Genomic DNA, 17,687 nt, shown 5'->3' on the forward strand with positions numbered 1-17,687 from the left:
GTGTGTGTGTTTTAAATGCCTGTACAGACAAACAGGAAAAAACAGAGGCTATTTCATCCCTACAAGCCTGTTTTGCAGGTTTCTCTGCTCTTCAGGGGATTTTATAAAATAAAATAAAGACTAAAATCCCCTGAAGAGCAGAGAAAACTGCGAAACAGGCTTGTAGGGTTGAAATAGCCTCTGTGTTTTTTCCTTTTTGACTGTACAGGCATTTAAAACATATACATATACATATATATATATATATATATATATATATATATATATATATATATATATATATATATATATATATATATATATACGTTAGGTCCGACTTGTCCAGGATGTACCCCACCTTCCGCCCGAATGCAGCTGAGATAGGCTCCAGTGACCCCCCGCGACCCGAAAGGGATAAGCGGTAGAAAATGGATGGATGGATGGATATATATATATATATATATATATATATATATATATATATATATATATATATATATATATATATATATATATATATATATATATATATATATATATATATATATATATATATATATATATATATATATATATATATATATATATTAGGGCTGCAACAAGTAATCGATTAAATCGATTAAAATCGATTACCAAAATAGTTGGCGATTAATTTAGTCATCGAATCGTTGGAACTATGCTATGCGCATGCGCGGAGGCTTTTTTTTTTTTTTGGTTATTTTTTTGTTGTTGTTTTTTTTTTGTTTTATAAACCTTTATTTATAAACTGCAACATTTACAAACAGCTGAGAAAAAATAATCAAAATAAGTCCAAAAACAGTACAAAACAGCGCCAGGGCGGCGCTGAGGCTACGTCTCATGAGGTGCCGTAAGCTAGCCAATGATGTGGTCATGTGCAGCTCACGTGATGACGACGGCGTCTCCTTTGCTGGAAAAATTCGAAAAATGGCGCAGGAAAACACTACAGATAGTTTAGCGGAGAAACATCTTGAGGTTATTGCTTCAATGGAGAAAAGTGTACGACCTAAGTCGTCAAAAGTGTGGGAACACTTCACTTTAAAGACTTCAAAGAAAAGTGTTTCCTGCAAAATGGCACGGAAGTACAACATTGCTTCAGGAGCACCTGAAGAAGAAAAATGTTGGAGCCATGGATGAAGGGAAGAACTCACAGTACGTAACTTTTTAAGTCCATAGCATTCATGAGTTCAGCTTTTTTATGAGTAACGTTAAAGTTATGCCTTTGTTGCAACGCGGGGCTGATAATGTGTCTCCGGCACATTTGACTCCGTTTTGAGAGAGAAAACGCACGGTTACCAATTTCGAAATAAACGTAACGGACAGAAATATCTCAGGTTGGTTTCATAATGGAGCAATGTAGCCGGGCTGATGAAGCTATATAAATATATTTAGATTTGAGTGACGCTTTAGTATAACTAAACGTTATGAAGGTGCTGGAATATTTCATGCTATTATTTAGAGGCAGCCTAAAATGAATCCTTTATTATTCACAACAGAAACGTGTACAATATCTGATTCAGTTCTGATGAGTTACATTTCTGTGTTATTGTTGGTTTATGCTGCACCCCCAATGTCCACAACATGGTGCCAGTATGCTGGTTTTTTTTCAATAAAATACTGGAAAGGATAGAAATGTAGTGTGTCTCTTTTATCCGATTATTAATCGATTAATCGAAGTAATAATCGAGAGATTAATCGATTATCAAATTAATCGTTAGTTGCAGCCCTAATATATATATATATATATATATATATATATATATATATATATATATATATATATATATATATATATATATATATATATATATATATATATATATATATATATATATATATATATATATATATATATATATATATATATATATATATATATATACAGTATATATATAAATATGTTTTAAATGCCTGTACAATCAAAATAAGGTTTCATGATTGCAGATTGACTACCGGGAACTATTTTCTATTTCCAAGGTTTCCTACGGGGAGTTATTATTTTTTGAATCCCCCATCACTCGAATTTTGTTTTGATTTTTAAAGACTGCACTGTATATCATGTATGGCAAACAATGAATGTTTGTAATTATTCACGAAACAGGAAGCGCTTGATTGCTGCACAGCATAATGGTAGAGAATGCTAATGTAATGTGTCTCCACGCAGCATCAGATGTGCATAATACTGACCAAAAAAAATAAAAATCTCTTTTAACGCTCCTGGATGCAAACAGCATCCTGACATGCACCACTGCCCCCCTCCCCCTCATTCCCTTTGTGGTGTCACATACCAATAGTGCATACCAGCAAGCATCGTCCTCATTTCTCCTCAATATTTAGCACAAATGCAGCCAGGCGGAATCCACACCCCCTCCTCCATCCACCCATATTTACCTTCACGGAGAGTCAGGATGCTGCCCTGGCCTCAGCCTCTTCCTCCCGCGCTCACTCCTGCCGCGAAAACCGCAGATGACAAAATGCTCATAAAAAAAAATAAAAAAAGGCCTCAATCCCACGATGAATTTTTGTTCTCCCCACTGCTGCCAGAGAGCTCGTGTGTTTGTCACTTGCAGCTCTCAGCTTCCACTGCCTTGTCTAGTGCGTGTTTTTTTTTTTTTTTTTTTGCCTGACAACACAGGAGAGAGATTTGGAGCATGCTCAGTGGGAGCAGACAGCCAAGTCACGTGACCTGCAGCTGACTGCACCGCTGCTGGAGGAACGAATAAAAATAAAGCAAAAAAAAAAAAAATGGAGGAGAGGCTTGTGCGCATGTTATTTGTCATCGTCGGCTGATGAGTAATGGGGTGTGCGTTGGGGGTGGCATTGTCCCACCAGATGGCGCTGGTGTCCTTTTTTTTTTATATCTATGTTTGATACAGAGCAGTGGGGGAAATTGTGCTGGTAGACTTTTCTTAAATAAGAAAGCCATCATGTGTTTATTCAACTAATAGTGTTTAACAGACACTGAAAAGGTGTGTTATTTTTAGTGCTGTGGCACTATTTTTTGTTTGGTGTTACAGATTGAAAAAGTACTTCCTGTTTTAATGCCTTGAAAAGGATCGTAAAACCCTTTCAAAGCGTTTCTTCTCGACCTCATATCTCAGGTCCTGTATTGTCTAGTTTTTGGGTGTTTTACCTGTGTTTACTTCCTGTTTTGCGCTCTTATTTTGTTCCTACTTCCTGCTCGGTTTGTGTTATCCTGCTGTAGCGTCACCCCCTGCTAATCATCTCCCAAAATGGCTCTGGAATATCCGGTGAGATTGATACTATTTTGATCATATCGAATTACTCGCAAACGTTCTCAGTCTTTTAGTGTTATAAATCAGATAAATATGATAATAGCTTCAATATAAAGGCAACTATACGTGTACTTTAAAGCCCTTGGGAGATATTTAGCAGCAGGTGAAACACATAATTGCTAATGGGTGAGGGCGGAGCTACGTCACTTCCGCCTACCAATCCCCTAGCAACCGGGAATTCGTTGAAAACAAACCAGCTCACAGCGAACACAGCATTGACAGAAAAAGCATTTAACGAGCGTTGTGGCTTGTAAGTCGGCGTTAAATCCTTCATTTACGCATATTTACTTATTCGCATATCGTGTGAAAAAACGAAAATGTATTATTTGCGTCAGACTCGTCTCAGTGAACTTTAAAGCTTCTCAGGCTTAGCTTAGCTTGCTAGTTAGCTTAGCCTGCGCGCTACTAAGAAAGAGACGCGGAAGTTATCAACAACAAGATCAAGTGTTAGTGTATAAAATATTGAGAGATTTGAGGGCTACATGTATTGTTTAAGTACAACAAAGGAGAGTTTAAACAGAGAAGGGGGAGGTGGCAAAATAATTTAATAAGGAAAGTAATACCAAGATTACGGGTAAATAATACTGGAATATCCGGCAAAAAACCCCAAAAGAAAGCAGACTGACCCCTAGTAGCCTGGTCCTTGTAAGTTGTAGCCTTATGAAGGCAAATAATGTACAAAATATATGTCTTTGTATTGAAAAGTCTTGCAGACAGCATTTTGCGACTGTCTTGAAAAGTTGATTAAATGGCAACATGAAAATTATAGGGTTTATTGGTTTTTAAAAACCCAACTGTTAAGTGCAAATTTAAACAAAACCGGTTTTCGAAAATAGCTAGCTAGGCTATAGACTATATAGTATATTACTTACTTAACTTAATCCTCTTCTTCCCGGATGGGAAATAAGGCTTCGACGACTCAACGCCATTCATCTCGCTGCTGTGCTCGTCTCTGTGCCTCGCCCCATGTAAGCTTCATCTCTTTCAGCTCCCCTTCAACTGTTCTTCGCCAGGTGTTCTTTGGCCACCCTGGCTTACGTTTTCCCGGTGGTGTCCATCTTAACGCTGCCTTTGGTATCCTCTCGTTGTCCGGTTTTTCGAAAATAGCTAGCTAGGCTATAGACTATATAGTATATACCGCATGTTATTTTTGTACAACAACAACTTCAGCTGTCGAACGTTATAAGGTACAAATTCAACAAGTACAACATTAGCACGGACGTATAGCCAAGTTGTGGTTAAGAAGGTGGATTTTTGTTCCTTATATTTACCAGAAACGAAGTGATCCGAACACACGACCCGGGACTTTGGGGAACTCCAGTGAGAACCGTCCTCGTTTTCCCGGTGTAAAGCTGCGAGCCATTTGTCTCGTCTATGTGGGCTTTTATCACGCTTTGGCAGAACAAAATACAACCTTTGTTTTCCCTGTTTCAAGTTGTGGTTAGCACAACCAAAAACAACACAGTTTTTCGGCATTTTGGAGGCAGAATGACGGGTTTAACCAGCGTAGGTCGACAGGTTAAAGAGTAATGGCAACGGTTTGTTTTCAACGGCAGTCTGGTTGCTATGGCTCGAAGAACCCGGATGTCGGCCCTCGCCCATACCTGCAGTTGATGACTCAGAAGCACGGCGACACAAACTAAACAGGAAGTAAGAACAAAATAAGAGCACAAAACAGGAAGTAAACCCAAAACACAGGAACAACATCCAAAAACTAAACAAGATATGATCTGGCACATGACAGAATGATTTTGTTGTAATTTCTAAAATGTAATTGTATATTTCATATTTAACACAGCAACATGATACAGTTTGATTTTTCTGTGCAATGTGTGGATTTATTACAGAGCAGTGATACAGGTGGCGCTGTTTCATGTCCTTTTCGTCTAATTTGTATTCTTATATTCAATACAGAGCAGTGATAAAAGTGGCATGGCTTTGTTTTATTTTTGTCTAGTAAGTAATTTATATTTATTACAGGTGGCATTGCTTTATGTCAAATAGATATGTTGTATTCAATACAGAAAAGTGGTTCATGGGGCACTGCTTTTTGTTCTTTGCATCTAATATGCATTTTATATTTAATACAGAGCAGTAATCGCTGCTTTATGGTCTTTCTGTCATATAGATATCTTATATTCAGTACAGAGCAATGATACAAGTTTGTTCTTTTACATTTTACATTTAATACAGTATAAGGCTGTTTTTGTATTTGTATTTAATACAGAGCAGTCACAAAGACTGCAACCTTTTGTTTTTTTTCTTGTTAAAATATATTGAAAATAGGTTGCTATTTAGATGTATTTCATATATTATATGAATCCATACAAGTATGTAGCTATTGTGCTTTCTTCTGTTAGAGCCCCAGTATTCCTCCAGTCATGAGGTCCGTCCGAGCCCCTAGACTTGATTGACGGGTCTTATACAGGTGAGTAGGTAAAGGTTTGTTCAAGACAGTGACGAGAAGGATTCACCTTGTTACTCACCATCGTGTGTCAGTCCTGTTCAGTTGTTATACACCAGACCAAACAACAGCCAATGTCCAACAACGCCCGTTCTTGGTGGCTCGACTGTTGCTGCAAATCTGAAGCTGATTTAAATTCGTCAAATAGTATATCTAACAATGCACATAAGAATACAAGTTTGAGAGGCAGAGACAAGTTTACCTAGGTTAATCATTTATACTGTGTAAAAATCCCGGAACTTCCTTTGTGGGCCGATACTGTAGATCTTCAGCCAATCAGATTACAATTTGAAAAGGTAAACCTTTTCAAATTGCAGCCAGAGGATTTCCCTGAAAGAAGAACCAAAACCAAAACTACAACTGAAAAAAGAACCAAAACCAAAACTACAACACAAACAGCATTTCACCCTTAAATCATCACGTCACTCGTACAAATTGATCACCTCTAATCGTTCTTTATCATGTGATCGGTTATTCTCACACTATTTTTGCTATCAATTTATTTACACTCTTTTATAGTTTACGTCTGCTTCTCTAAAGTGGTTTCCCTTCTCTTGCCGTGCATATTACACACTAGGGATCTAACAATTGCCGTTAAAATGATAAAACGTGGTAACGTTTTTAGTTTTGCCATTTTTTTTATTTTAATTATCGTAATAACGGTGATTGATTGATATCACTTTAAAAACTTGAGAGACAAACATTTTTGCAGCACATTCCTAAAAACACAAGAGTGCTTCTGTTGTGTAGAAGAAGTTGGACACCATAGCACACTGGGGTCCAAACTTGTACTTTACATAACTGAGGCGTTCCTCAAGGCACCCCTTGAGGTCTTCTCCTTTTTTGGTAGTTGTTTTTCATAATGTGATTTATGTAACTAAAATGTTGGTGTTGCTCTTTTACTTCAGAGGCGGTCAGTAGCCATTTGTTCAACTTCTTTAGCTATACTAGTGGTGTTCCTCAAAGTTCCTGTGGACGTCGATCCCTACCCGTTCCACGAATACCACGTCACAGAGCCAGGCGTGTCGTTTTACCAGAGCTTTTATTTCAGTCATGCAGCTTTTCTCATACACTTCTTTGCGTGTCACTTTGCTCCAGTCTCCTCTTTCTCCCCTCCGCCGGTCGCTCACTGTTAAAGACAACAGATGATTAGACTAACACGTACCACCTGTGTCATCCAATCACCTGTCAGCTGTGTTTCTCCTTCCCGCACATGCCCCGCCCCCAGCTGATGGTGCCCCGCCCTCGACACCACTGCCGGAGGCGTTGACCTTTGCTCCTGCAGACGCGCTGACTCACTTCCCTCCACAGTTCCATTTTAGGTCCTCGCTTTTTCATCATTTGAGCTACATGTGGACTGGACACTGGCCGAGAGTTGGTGGGCGGTCGAGAGTGGTTGCTTTGTTGGGTCTGCTCCTGTCTCTGGCCATGCTTCCCCCACCCCAGCAGACGATGGCATGGAACACCGCAGAGGCCACCACAGTGTATATGTTTTTTGTTTTGTTTTGTTTTGTTTTTTTGTTTCTTTTGTTGTTGTTTTGATTTTGTGGCTGTGTAAAAGTGGCTGGTTGCATCAACTCTGCTCTTTGAATGTCTTTAATGTCCTTTTTTTTTTTTATGTTTCCCTCTTACACACATGTTTATGTGTGCTATGGCTATTAGTTGTTTTTTTTCCTTGGCCACAGTCTGGACCCCCTCTCCAGGGGCTCGGGCTTAGACTGATTCTTTCTCTCACCCCCTTTTTTGCAGAAGATCCTTTCAAGCCGCAGAGCGCTCCTGTAACTATGACAAAATAAATAGACCAAAATCAAATCTACTCTAGAGGATGCTGGTTCTCTGGAATATACAAAATAATATTAAAGGGAGAAGCCCAACCCCTGGTCCTTAGCTTTCTGAAAATGTGGCCCCCAAAACAGTTAAGTTGGATATACCTGCTCTAAAAGCTTTACAATTTAAACCGGAAGAAGGTGAACATATTTAAGCACACTCTTATAGAAGCCAGAACAATATATAATGTTACTTCTGCCAAGAAAGTATATTGTGTGTTGCTTGCTTTTTTAATTAATGTATTTGTTTATGTTAACACAAAACTTGGTTAAAAGATGTCCGTGGGTATAAGTACTTTTTGAGCACATTCAACAATATTGTGATAATAATAATGCAAACTGTGAATGATATCTCCGTATCAGCCCTGCTTGCTTCTTTGTCTTGCATAACTTTATACATACCCCCAACTTCACCCCACGCCTTTGCACCGCCTGTGTCGAAACATGTGTATATGTGCCTATCGTGACAATCAAGTTGTTTTTTTTCTGACCCCAGACTGAGCCACCCTACCCTATAGGAGCCTAGTCTGGGATCGACAATTTTTTTACTCATCCTGACATGACAGAATATACGGTTACAGTAATGTGAGCCAAATATATCTTATTGTCATCATCGTATCTTGATCTTATCTGAGCCCAACCAGTCTTAACACTTCCCATTGTACAAAACCCAAAACCAGTAAAGTTGGCACCTTGTTGGCGAATAAATCAAACGTAATCAATACCGAAAAAGAGTGTCTGACAGGTGCCCCAAAATGATTCCCGGGCGCGGCGCCGCTGCTGCCCACTGCTCCCCAAGGGGATGGGACAAATGCAGAGGACAAATTTCACCACATCTAGTGTGTGTGTGACAATCATTGGTACTTTAATCTTTAGTCTTTAATCTTCTCCTTCTGATCAAACGAACCCGCGGCGAGTGGACTGAGTCAGGTTTTTGGAGTATGTCGCCGAGCACGTGTCAGCTTTGGTTTCTATTATAAGTGAATAAAAAGAGGAATACCTCAACTCATTTGGCAATTTTTTTTTTTATTCCATACAATGTCCAAAATTTTAAGACATTGACATCCCAGGAAAAAATTTAAAAAACTTTAGTCGTAAACTACTCCGACTTGTTGGAGGATTTCCTCTTTGAGTTCAGCCAGTAGAAGAGACTCAGTGTGAGACATGTGGGGGGACTCCTTCAACCCTGCAGTGGACAAAAGACACATAACATGGCGTATAATATTACTGGTGATGACACAAAAATTCTTTCAATCGGAATTGTGTCCTTTAAAAAACTTGTTTTTAGATTTAATAATTGCAATAAACACACAAGCAACACAAGAAAAGCCTACATCTCCTAATGTTGTTTATTTAAAATCTAAAAAACAAGTCAAAGGAGATAATGGGATTTTTTTTTTTGGGGGGGGGGGGGGGGGGGGGGGGGGGGGGGGGGATTTGGAGAGTTATGTTTTTTTGTTTTTTTTAAAGGCACATTATTACATTTCTACATTGTTTGTCAGGCTAAAATTGTAGTGACAAATGTAGCATCAATATGAAATATTAAAGCATTCAGCTGTCAGCCAGTTTTGCACTCTTAAAAATATAATGTACGATTGTCCAATTTCATGAACATGAAATATTATTATTTATATATATATATATATATATATATATATATATATATATATATATATATATATATATATATATATATATAGTCAAGGTTTCTGTGGTTTATCAGTTATACAGGGAAACCTGCAAAACAGGCCTGTAGGGATGATATAGCCTCTTGTGTTTTTTCCTAACGTATATATATATATATATATATATATATATATATATATATATATATATATATATATATATATATATATATATATATATATATATATATAGTCGAGGTTTTTGTGGTTTATCCGCTTGCAGTGCTCAATACCAGGGTAGAGCGGAATATACGTTAGGTGAGGAAAAAACACAGAGGCTATATCATCCCTACAAGCCTGTCTCGTCAGGGGATTTTATTGAAGTGTCTGTGGCTGTTACATGTGTATCTAGGGTACATTACATTGGGGTGTGGCCATTGTTACACAATAGTGCCTAGGTTCTGTGCCGGCATGATGAGACCAGTTTGTTGCGTTTGTTTAAAGTGAACATGCTGGGGTGGTATATAATACAATTGTTCCATTCAGGCACAGGTTACATCTTCTAGCTGCACTGTTGTATGACAATTTTCCATGTAATGGTGTGATCAATTTTAAGAGTCCTTATGTATTTACTGCGCTCTGTAGAGTTCTTGAGTTGGGGCCTATGAAATGATGCTGTGTGATTGTTATAATGGGTTTTAAAGGTATTTTCTGTGAGTCCAATGTATGTCTCTGTGTTTGAGTTGTCCTTGCGGGTGACGCTGGCTTGGTAAACAACTGATGTTTTTAAGCAGTTTCCGTTGAGTGGGCAGTTAAGCCTTTGTCTGCAATTGCAGCTATCTGTGGAGTTAGAGTCATTAGTGGTTGCTTGTCTGTGAGTGCTCAGGATCTTTTTGTTGACTCACACAACAAAAAAATCTAGGGCACCGCTAATGACTCTAACTCCTCAGATCTTTTTGTTGACTCACACACCAGGCTGTCATGTCTGTTCATGTTTTTGTTTTGGCCATGTGTTTGTTTTTTGGACTCTTTTTAGTTCCTGGTTGCACTTCCTTGTTTGTTTGTTTCCATAGCAACTCATTAGTTTTCACCTGTCTTGTCACGCACCTGTTTCACGTTTTGAGTCACGCACCTGTTTTCACTGATCATGTCACTATTTAATCTGTCTGTTTCTGTTGTTCGTCCTGGCGACCTACTGTCAAGACTTGGTTCTTGGGTCTTGTTTCTCCGGAAGGCAACGGAAAGTTGGCGCGGGCCAGACGTGAATTTGCATTCATGTTTAATTTTAACAATAAAAAAGGAATAAACAAAAAGCGCTCACAGCGGAGGTAAAAACTTGACTATGAAAACAAATTCACGTCTGGCCCGCGCCAACTTTCCGTTGCCTTCCGGAGAAACAAGACCCAAGAACCAAGTCTTGACAGTAGGTCGCCAGGACGAACAACAGAAACAGACAGATTAAATAGTGACATGATCAGTGAAAACAGGTGTGTGACTCAAAACGTGAAACAGGAGCGTGACAAGACAGGTGAAAACTAATGAGTTGCTATGGAAACAAACAAACAAGGAAGTGCAACCAGGAACTAAAAAGACTCCAAAAAACAAACACATGGCCAAAACAAAAACATGAACAGACATGACACAGACTTGTTGTTTTGCAGGTTCCCTTGCAAAACAGGCTATATATATATATAAATATATATATATATATATATATATATATATATATATATATATATATATATATATATATATATATATATATATATATATATATATATATATATATATATATATGAAAATTACAAATTCAAGTAAAAAAAAAAGCACCAGCATATAAATACATGTACCAGGGTTCCTCACTAAATACTGTAGAGTAGTCAACATTTTCAACTGAAAATAAATCGCTGAATTCTGCAACCTTGGTGGTTATAGTTTTTATTTATTTCTTACATGCGTACAATTACATTATAGGACATCACATACTTCCAGTGTCTCATTACAACAAGGAAGCACATCTTATTTATTCCTAACCTTTTCCATTTCATAGCAATTTCTGACACATTTGTTTATTCACTTCCTGGGCCCATTTTTTGACACAAACACATTAAAAAAAAAAACAATTCATAAGAAGTTTTCAGGAATAAAACCCCGAAGGGAATAAGCATTAGAAAATGCATGAATGGATAGTTGTTTATACATTTTGATTTGCATAATGGGATTGATAAGATGATCTCCTTTTTAATAAGGTTCAAGATGTTTATCAAGATTCTTCTTCCTTGAGTTCAAACAGTTTCTTAAACTGGATCATATTAATATTTTGTTTGACTTTTTTGTTTAATCCATTCCATGATTTAGTTCCAAATACTAAAAACACTAAAGGTTTTAAGTGTTGTCCGTGCATATGAATGTTTAAAGCTTAATTTTTCCCTAAAGTTATACAAACGTATTTCTCATCTTTTGTTAAGAAGAAATGTTGTACATTCTTGGGTAGCAGGCTATAGTTTGCTTTGTGCATAATTTTAGGTGTTTGCAAATGCACCAGATCATTGACTTAAGTCTTTTTTAATATATAATACGTAAATAAAGGGTTTGAATGTTCTCTATTTCCAACATTATGTATTGTTCTAACTGACCTTTTTTGTAACTCCGTTAAAGAATGAAGCGCACATTTGTAGTTACTTCCCCATATGGCCACACAATAACTCAGATATGGTAACAATAGCGAGCAGTCGAGAATATGGAGGGATTTTTGGTCTAGAATATATTTAGCTCTGTGCAATATTGAAATATTGTAAAGTATTTTTTATATAAAATTTTCAGTTCATTTTATCATCTATTATTACACCCAAAATTAGATTTATTTTACCCTTTTAATTTTTACTCTATTTGTATTTAAGTTTGACTTTCTCTTCTACTGTTACTAAATAACATTATTTTAGTTTCACTGAGATTTCAAGATTTTTTGGTCAAACCATCTCTCTAATTTGTTCATTTCTTCTGTTCTTATTTGTATTAGCTTCTGTGTGCTCTCTCCTAAACAAAACACCGTTGTACTGTCTTCAAATATTATTAACTACGTTTTTTGTAACTTTACATTTGTCGTTCATAGGGATTGAACAATTTTGGTCCCAGTATGGATCCCTGGTGTACGCCACGAGATATATTACGTGTGTTCGCCTAACTTCACATATTGCTTCCTGTTGGATGAGTAGCTTCTCACCTTTTTCAAGACCAGCCCTCTGATGCCATATAGCTCTAATTTATTGTTTAAGTTACTATGATTAAATCTGTCAAATTCTTTGGTTTGATCCATAAACACTGCATTTGCACACTTTTTACCATCTATTGCATTGGTGGTTTCCTCCATTATTTCCATTACTGCCATCAATGTTGGGATTTTAGGTCTGTATTGGTTGTCCGTGAGGGTTCCACTTATATAGGAAATATGTAATGCTTCATGTTGTAGCTTTATGCATGTTTGAAATACAATTTTAAAAATAAACTGTAGCTGCTGACAGAAGCACATTGTATATATGTTATATAATTTCATAGTTGGTTAGAATAAATAAATACAATGTATAAAAATAAGTTCATATTGTACACATAATGTGATTAAAAAGGTGTTTCCTTGGGTTAATTCGTGCAAGTTTATGTTAACCTTATTTTTTGTTACAAAACCCATGTAAATTGGAAGGGAATATATTTTTTGTTCCGGTTTGGTCACATTAATGGGGGGGCAATTAATATGTGACGGAATAAGGGAAGCAGCATGAGACAGCAAGCATTTGATGGAAGACGTTAATGGAGTCTCGGCTTGAAAAGAAACTTTATTCGCTTGGAGTTTGTAAAGCCAATGAGGTATGATTCTTTCTGATATGTATGTGAAATTAGTGTCCATCCATCCATCCATCCATCCATTTTCTACCGCTTATTCCCTTAGGGGTTGCGGGGGGCGCTGGAGCCTATCTCAGCTACAATCGGGCGGAAGGCGGGGTACACCCTGGACAAGTCGCCACCTCATCGCAGGGCCAACACAGATAGACAGACAACATTCACACTCACATTCACACACTAGGGCCAATTTAGTGTTGCCAATCAACCTATCCCCAGGTGCATGTCTTTGGAGGTGGGAGGAGGCCGGAGTACTCGGAGGGAACCCACGCAGTCACGGGGAGAACATGCAAACTCCACACAGAAAGATCCCGAGCCCGGGATTGAACCCCAGACTACTCAGCACCTTTGTATTGTGAGGCAGACGCACTAACCCCTCTGCCACCGTGAAATCAGTGTTTTCTTTTATTTGATGTCAGACTAATTGTAAGTTCTGTTTTTCTTATTTTATTAGTTCTGACGGTATTATATTTGGCATCGTTTGGTAACGTGAAGAAGGCGTGGCTGAAATAAATGTCTGTGAGAAAAACAAACTACCTGAGCCTTGATTAAGACCTCGGAGGGAGTAACAAAAACATTCATGAATTTGTCCAATCTGTTAAATACTGTTTAAATGATTTTAGAAAATTGTGGAAGTAGGTCTGTAGTTTCTAAACTGGTGTTCATTTCCATTCTTATAATTTAGCAATCTAGTAGCAGTTTTGAATGTCTGGCATGTCTGCCATGTTACCTTTGAGCAAACACTGTCGGACCTCCTCTGCTTCGTAGCGCAGTCCTGTGCTGTGGACGAAGTTGAGGGGCAAGTCGGGTTTCGGTAGAGGGAAATTCCTCTCCTTGCCGTTCACCACTATAGTCTCAGGGCACCACATGTGCGATGGAATCTATGGTGAACAATGACATGTGGATATGATGGAAAAAAGAATGTACTGCACCGTGGTCAACTCCATTCCACTATGTCAAACCGAAATGTACATGGAACACACAGGTGGCTCCATGCAGGTTCAAACAAGTCAATTTACCCGGATTAATCCCTTGGTGCCCACTACAATGGCATCATTGGCCAGCTGCAATCCAGAGGAGCTTGTGAACACAGCTAACCTGTCCTTGGAGAACTTCATATTTACCACCAAGGTCTCATCCACTCCTAGAACACATACTTATATCAAACACATTTTTTTTAGATGATGATTTTAAAAATCATATTTTCATTACCAGTAGGCAGAACCTTGCCCATAGTCTGGATGCTCTGGGGCCTCTCTCCGTATATCATCATGGAGAACTGCAGCGGGTAGAGACCAATGTCCAGCAGGGCTCCTCCTCCCAGCTCCTTCAGCTCTAACCTTGGCAGAGGCAACACGGACAAGCCGAACTCGGACCTCACCAACCTCACCTCGCCGATCTCGCCCTGAGCCAGAACCTTCCTGATCTCTCTGTAGGCCGGGTAGAATCGGCTCCAGATGGCCTTGAAAAAACACCAAACAGCGGTAAGTTGTGAAGTTACTCAAAAATCAGATGTTAAAAGCATGTGTGACGTTACGCAAGATCTTGGAAAATCTCGTCAGGACGAGAATTTTTTTATTTTTTATTCTGATGAAAATCAGTAACAAGTAAATGTTCAGTTCTGTTCAGTTTATTTTGAACATACAATACAATTTCAATGTGATGCATCAAATATTTCCAGTTGTTTCATTCCAGCATGTCCGATAAGGAGTAGGAAGAAGCTGAGCTTATTTAATCCGACCCCCTTTAAATATTATAGCAGTCTTATCCAATTGTGTGTTCTCTCTTTGTAACAAAACCGTGAATAAATAAATAAATTAAATACATAAAAAATCACTGTCTCTTTTTTGTTTGTTTGTTTAGGTTCAAGCTATTCAAACTTCTACTTTGTACTTTGTGAACACTTGTAGTTTGAACTGTCTCTTAAACTGAATCATATTCGTGCTTTGTTTGATTTATTTTCTTAATCCATTCCATAATTTAATTCCACATACTGATATACTAAAGGTCTTAAGTGTTGTGCGTGCATACAAATGTTTTAGATTACATTTTCCTCTAAAGTTATGTAGGGACAAGCGGTAGAAAATGGATGGATGGATGAGTTATTTCTCCTCTTTTGTTGAGAAGAATTGTTGTACATTCTTGGGTAGCAGGTTAAAGTTTGCTTTGTACATACAGTACTTTTAGCTGTTTGCAAATGCACCAAGTCGTTGAATTTCAATATTTTTGTTTTAATATATTAAGTGTTTGTATGTTCTCTATATCCAACATTATGTATTATTCTAATTGATATTTTTTGTAACACCGTTAGTGAATGAAGCGCACATTTGTAGCTGTTTCCCCATATTTCTACACAAAAACTCAAAAATGGTAGCAGTAGAGAATATAGAGTGAATTTTGGTCCAAAACATATTTATGCTTATTCATTATTGACGTGTTTCTTGCCACTTTAATTTGTATATTTTTTCATTAGGTTTCCAGTTCATTTTATCATCTATTATTACACCCAAAAATGTATTTTATTTTACCCTTTCAATATATACTCTGTCTATTTGTATTTATGTTTGACTTTCTCTTCTACTGTTACCGAATAGCATTATTTTAGTTTTGCTGAGATTGAAATATGGTCTGTTTTTGTCAAACCATCTTTTTAATTTGTTCATTTCTTCTGTTATTATTTGTATTAGCTTCTGTGTGTTCTCTCCTGAACAAAACACAGCCGTGTCATCTGCAAATAACTTTAAGTCCTTTGTAACTTTACAAATGTTGCTTATTTAAAGATTGAACAAATTTGGTCCCAGTATTGATCCCTGAGGTACGCCACAAGATATTGTCAGCTCTGTGGAAGTGTTTTCGCTTATCTTCACATATTGCTTCCTGTTGGTTAAGTAGATTCTTACCCAGTTCAAGACCAACTCTCTGATTCCATGCCGTTCTAATTTGTTTATTAAGATATTATGATTGATTGAGTCAAATGCTTTTGTTAAATCCATAAACACTGCAGCAGCAAATTTTGTGCTATCTATTGCATTGGTAATCAATCAATCAATCAATGCAGTTGATTCACAATACCATATTACAAATTACAACAGTAGTGAATATCCATTTAAGGATGGTGTAAGTGAAAGGGTCCCCCAGATAAGCTAGAAGAAGCTTTTGGCAGGGGGCCCAGAGGTCAGTATATGCATGGAATGCTGAGACATGGTGGCAAGCACAAAAACGCGATATGACAAACACAAAATACAAAGCACACATACACATACATACATACATTCAACCAAGCGCAACCCAACAGTAGTCTACCCCGAAGCCACATGTGACAATGCCAATGCTCTAAACGAGCACTAGCCATTCACATGAGGCATTAGAAATAGGTGGTTAATGGGTATGATTTCAGTTTCCTTTTGAAGTTGGAGAATGAATACAGCATCCTGAGGCTCTCATCAAGCCGGTTCCAGATCTTTGGTCCCCTGCATACACTTCGAGCAGTACAAGTCAGTAGACGATGTTTACCTGATATGTCAAAGTTACGAGTGTTGTGGGCATGCTGGGGACGATAGATAGGAACCAAGCTACAGAGCCTGAGTAATCTATTCCGTTATTTCGATTAATGCCATTGATGTTGAAATGATGACTCCGTATCCGCATTGGTTTTTCGGAATATACAAAATAAGACAAATAGTAAAAAAAAGAATTCCTGCCCCCCGGTCCTTAGCTTTCTGTAAATGTGGACCCTGGAACAATTTAGTTGAATACCCCTGCAGTAGGCCAATACTTTTGAATCGATGGTGTGATTGTGATTGTGACTGGGCTCCGCATCAAGCACGAATGTACATGTTCATTGTACATAAATATAACTTATGTATATAATTGTTCATGTTTTTCTCATAGATTCCATTATGCAACTGCTCCAAAAAGAGACTGGATGCAGCTAAGTTTTTAACTTAGCTGCAGCGTCACCATTTAACTTCCATCATAAATGATAAATGATAAATGGGTTACACTTGTATAGCGCTTTTCTACCTTCAAGGTACTCAAAGCTCTTTTGACAGTATTTCCACATTCACCCATTCACACACACATTCACACACTGATGGCGGGAGCTGCCATGCAAGGCGCTAACCAGCAGCCATCAGGAGCAAGGGTGAAGTGTCTTGCCCAAGGACACAACAGACGTAACTAGGATGGTAGAAGGCGGGGATTGAACCCCAGTAACCAGCAACCCTCCGATTGCTGGCACGGCCACTCTACCAACTTCGCCATGCTGCCCCCCTATCATGAATCAATTTAAGTGGACCCCGACTTAAACAAGTTGAAAAATGTATTCGGGTGTTACCATTTAGTGGTCAATTGTACGTAATATGTACTTCACTGTGCAACCTACTAATAAAAGTCTCAATCAATCAATCAATCAATCAATCAACCATCCATATTCTACCACTTGTCCCGTTCGGGGTCGCGGGGGGGTGCTGGAGCCTATCTCAGCTGCTTCGGGTGGAAGGCGGGGTACACCCTGGACAAGTCGCCACATCATCACAGGGCCAACACAGATAGACAGACAACATTTAACTTAACCCTTGTGTGG

At 38.0% G+C, this 17,687-nt stretch overlaps 2 protein-coding genes across 7 annotated transcripts in view; both read right to left on the reverse strand.

Moving 5' to 3' along the window:
• Positions 1-5,808, reverse strand: part of LOC133631685 (protein mono-ADP-ribosyltransferase PARP6) — an 84,413-nt gene extending 78,605 nt beyond the window's left edge. For 5 of the 6 annotated variants that reach the window (XM_062023943.1, XM_062023944.1, XM_062023941.1 and 2 more), the window contains exon 1: positions 2,389-2,604. The gene's annotated coding sequence lies outside the window, so the exon portion shown is untranslated. Of the gene's footprint in view, positions 1-2,388; positions 2,605-5,779 lie in introns of those variants that run through there. The other variant, XM_062023939.1, reaches the window with a different exon arrangement.
• Positions 5,809-8,577: 2,769 nt separating this feature from the next.
• Positions 8,578-17,687, reverse strand: part of LOC133631788 (trans-1,2-dihydrobenzene-1,2-diol dehydrogenase-like) — a 47,149-nt gene continuing 38,039 nt past the window's right edge. The window contains exons 4-7 of the mRNA XM_062023953.1: positions 14,315-14,564; positions 14,122-14,246; positions 13,833-13,983; positions 8,578-8,769 (exon numbers count right to left, since the gene is read on the reverse strand). Coding sequence (XP_061879937.1) covers positions 8,672-8,769; positions 13,833-13,983; positions 14,122-14,246; positions 14,315-14,564 — 624 coding nt within the window. The 3' untranslated portion in view covers positions 8,578-8,671. The remainder of the gene's footprint in view (positions 8,770-13,832; positions 13,984-14,121; positions 14,247-14,314; positions 14,565-17,687) is intronic.

Source organism: Entelurus aequoreus, linkage group LG02, assembly GCF_033978785.1.
Source record: "Entelurus aequoreus isolate RoL-2023_Sb linkage group LG02, RoL_Eaeq_v1.1, whole genome shotgun sequence".
NCBI lineage: Eukaryota > Metazoa > Chordata > Actinopteri > Syngnathiformes > Syngnathidae > Entelurus > Entelurus aequoreus.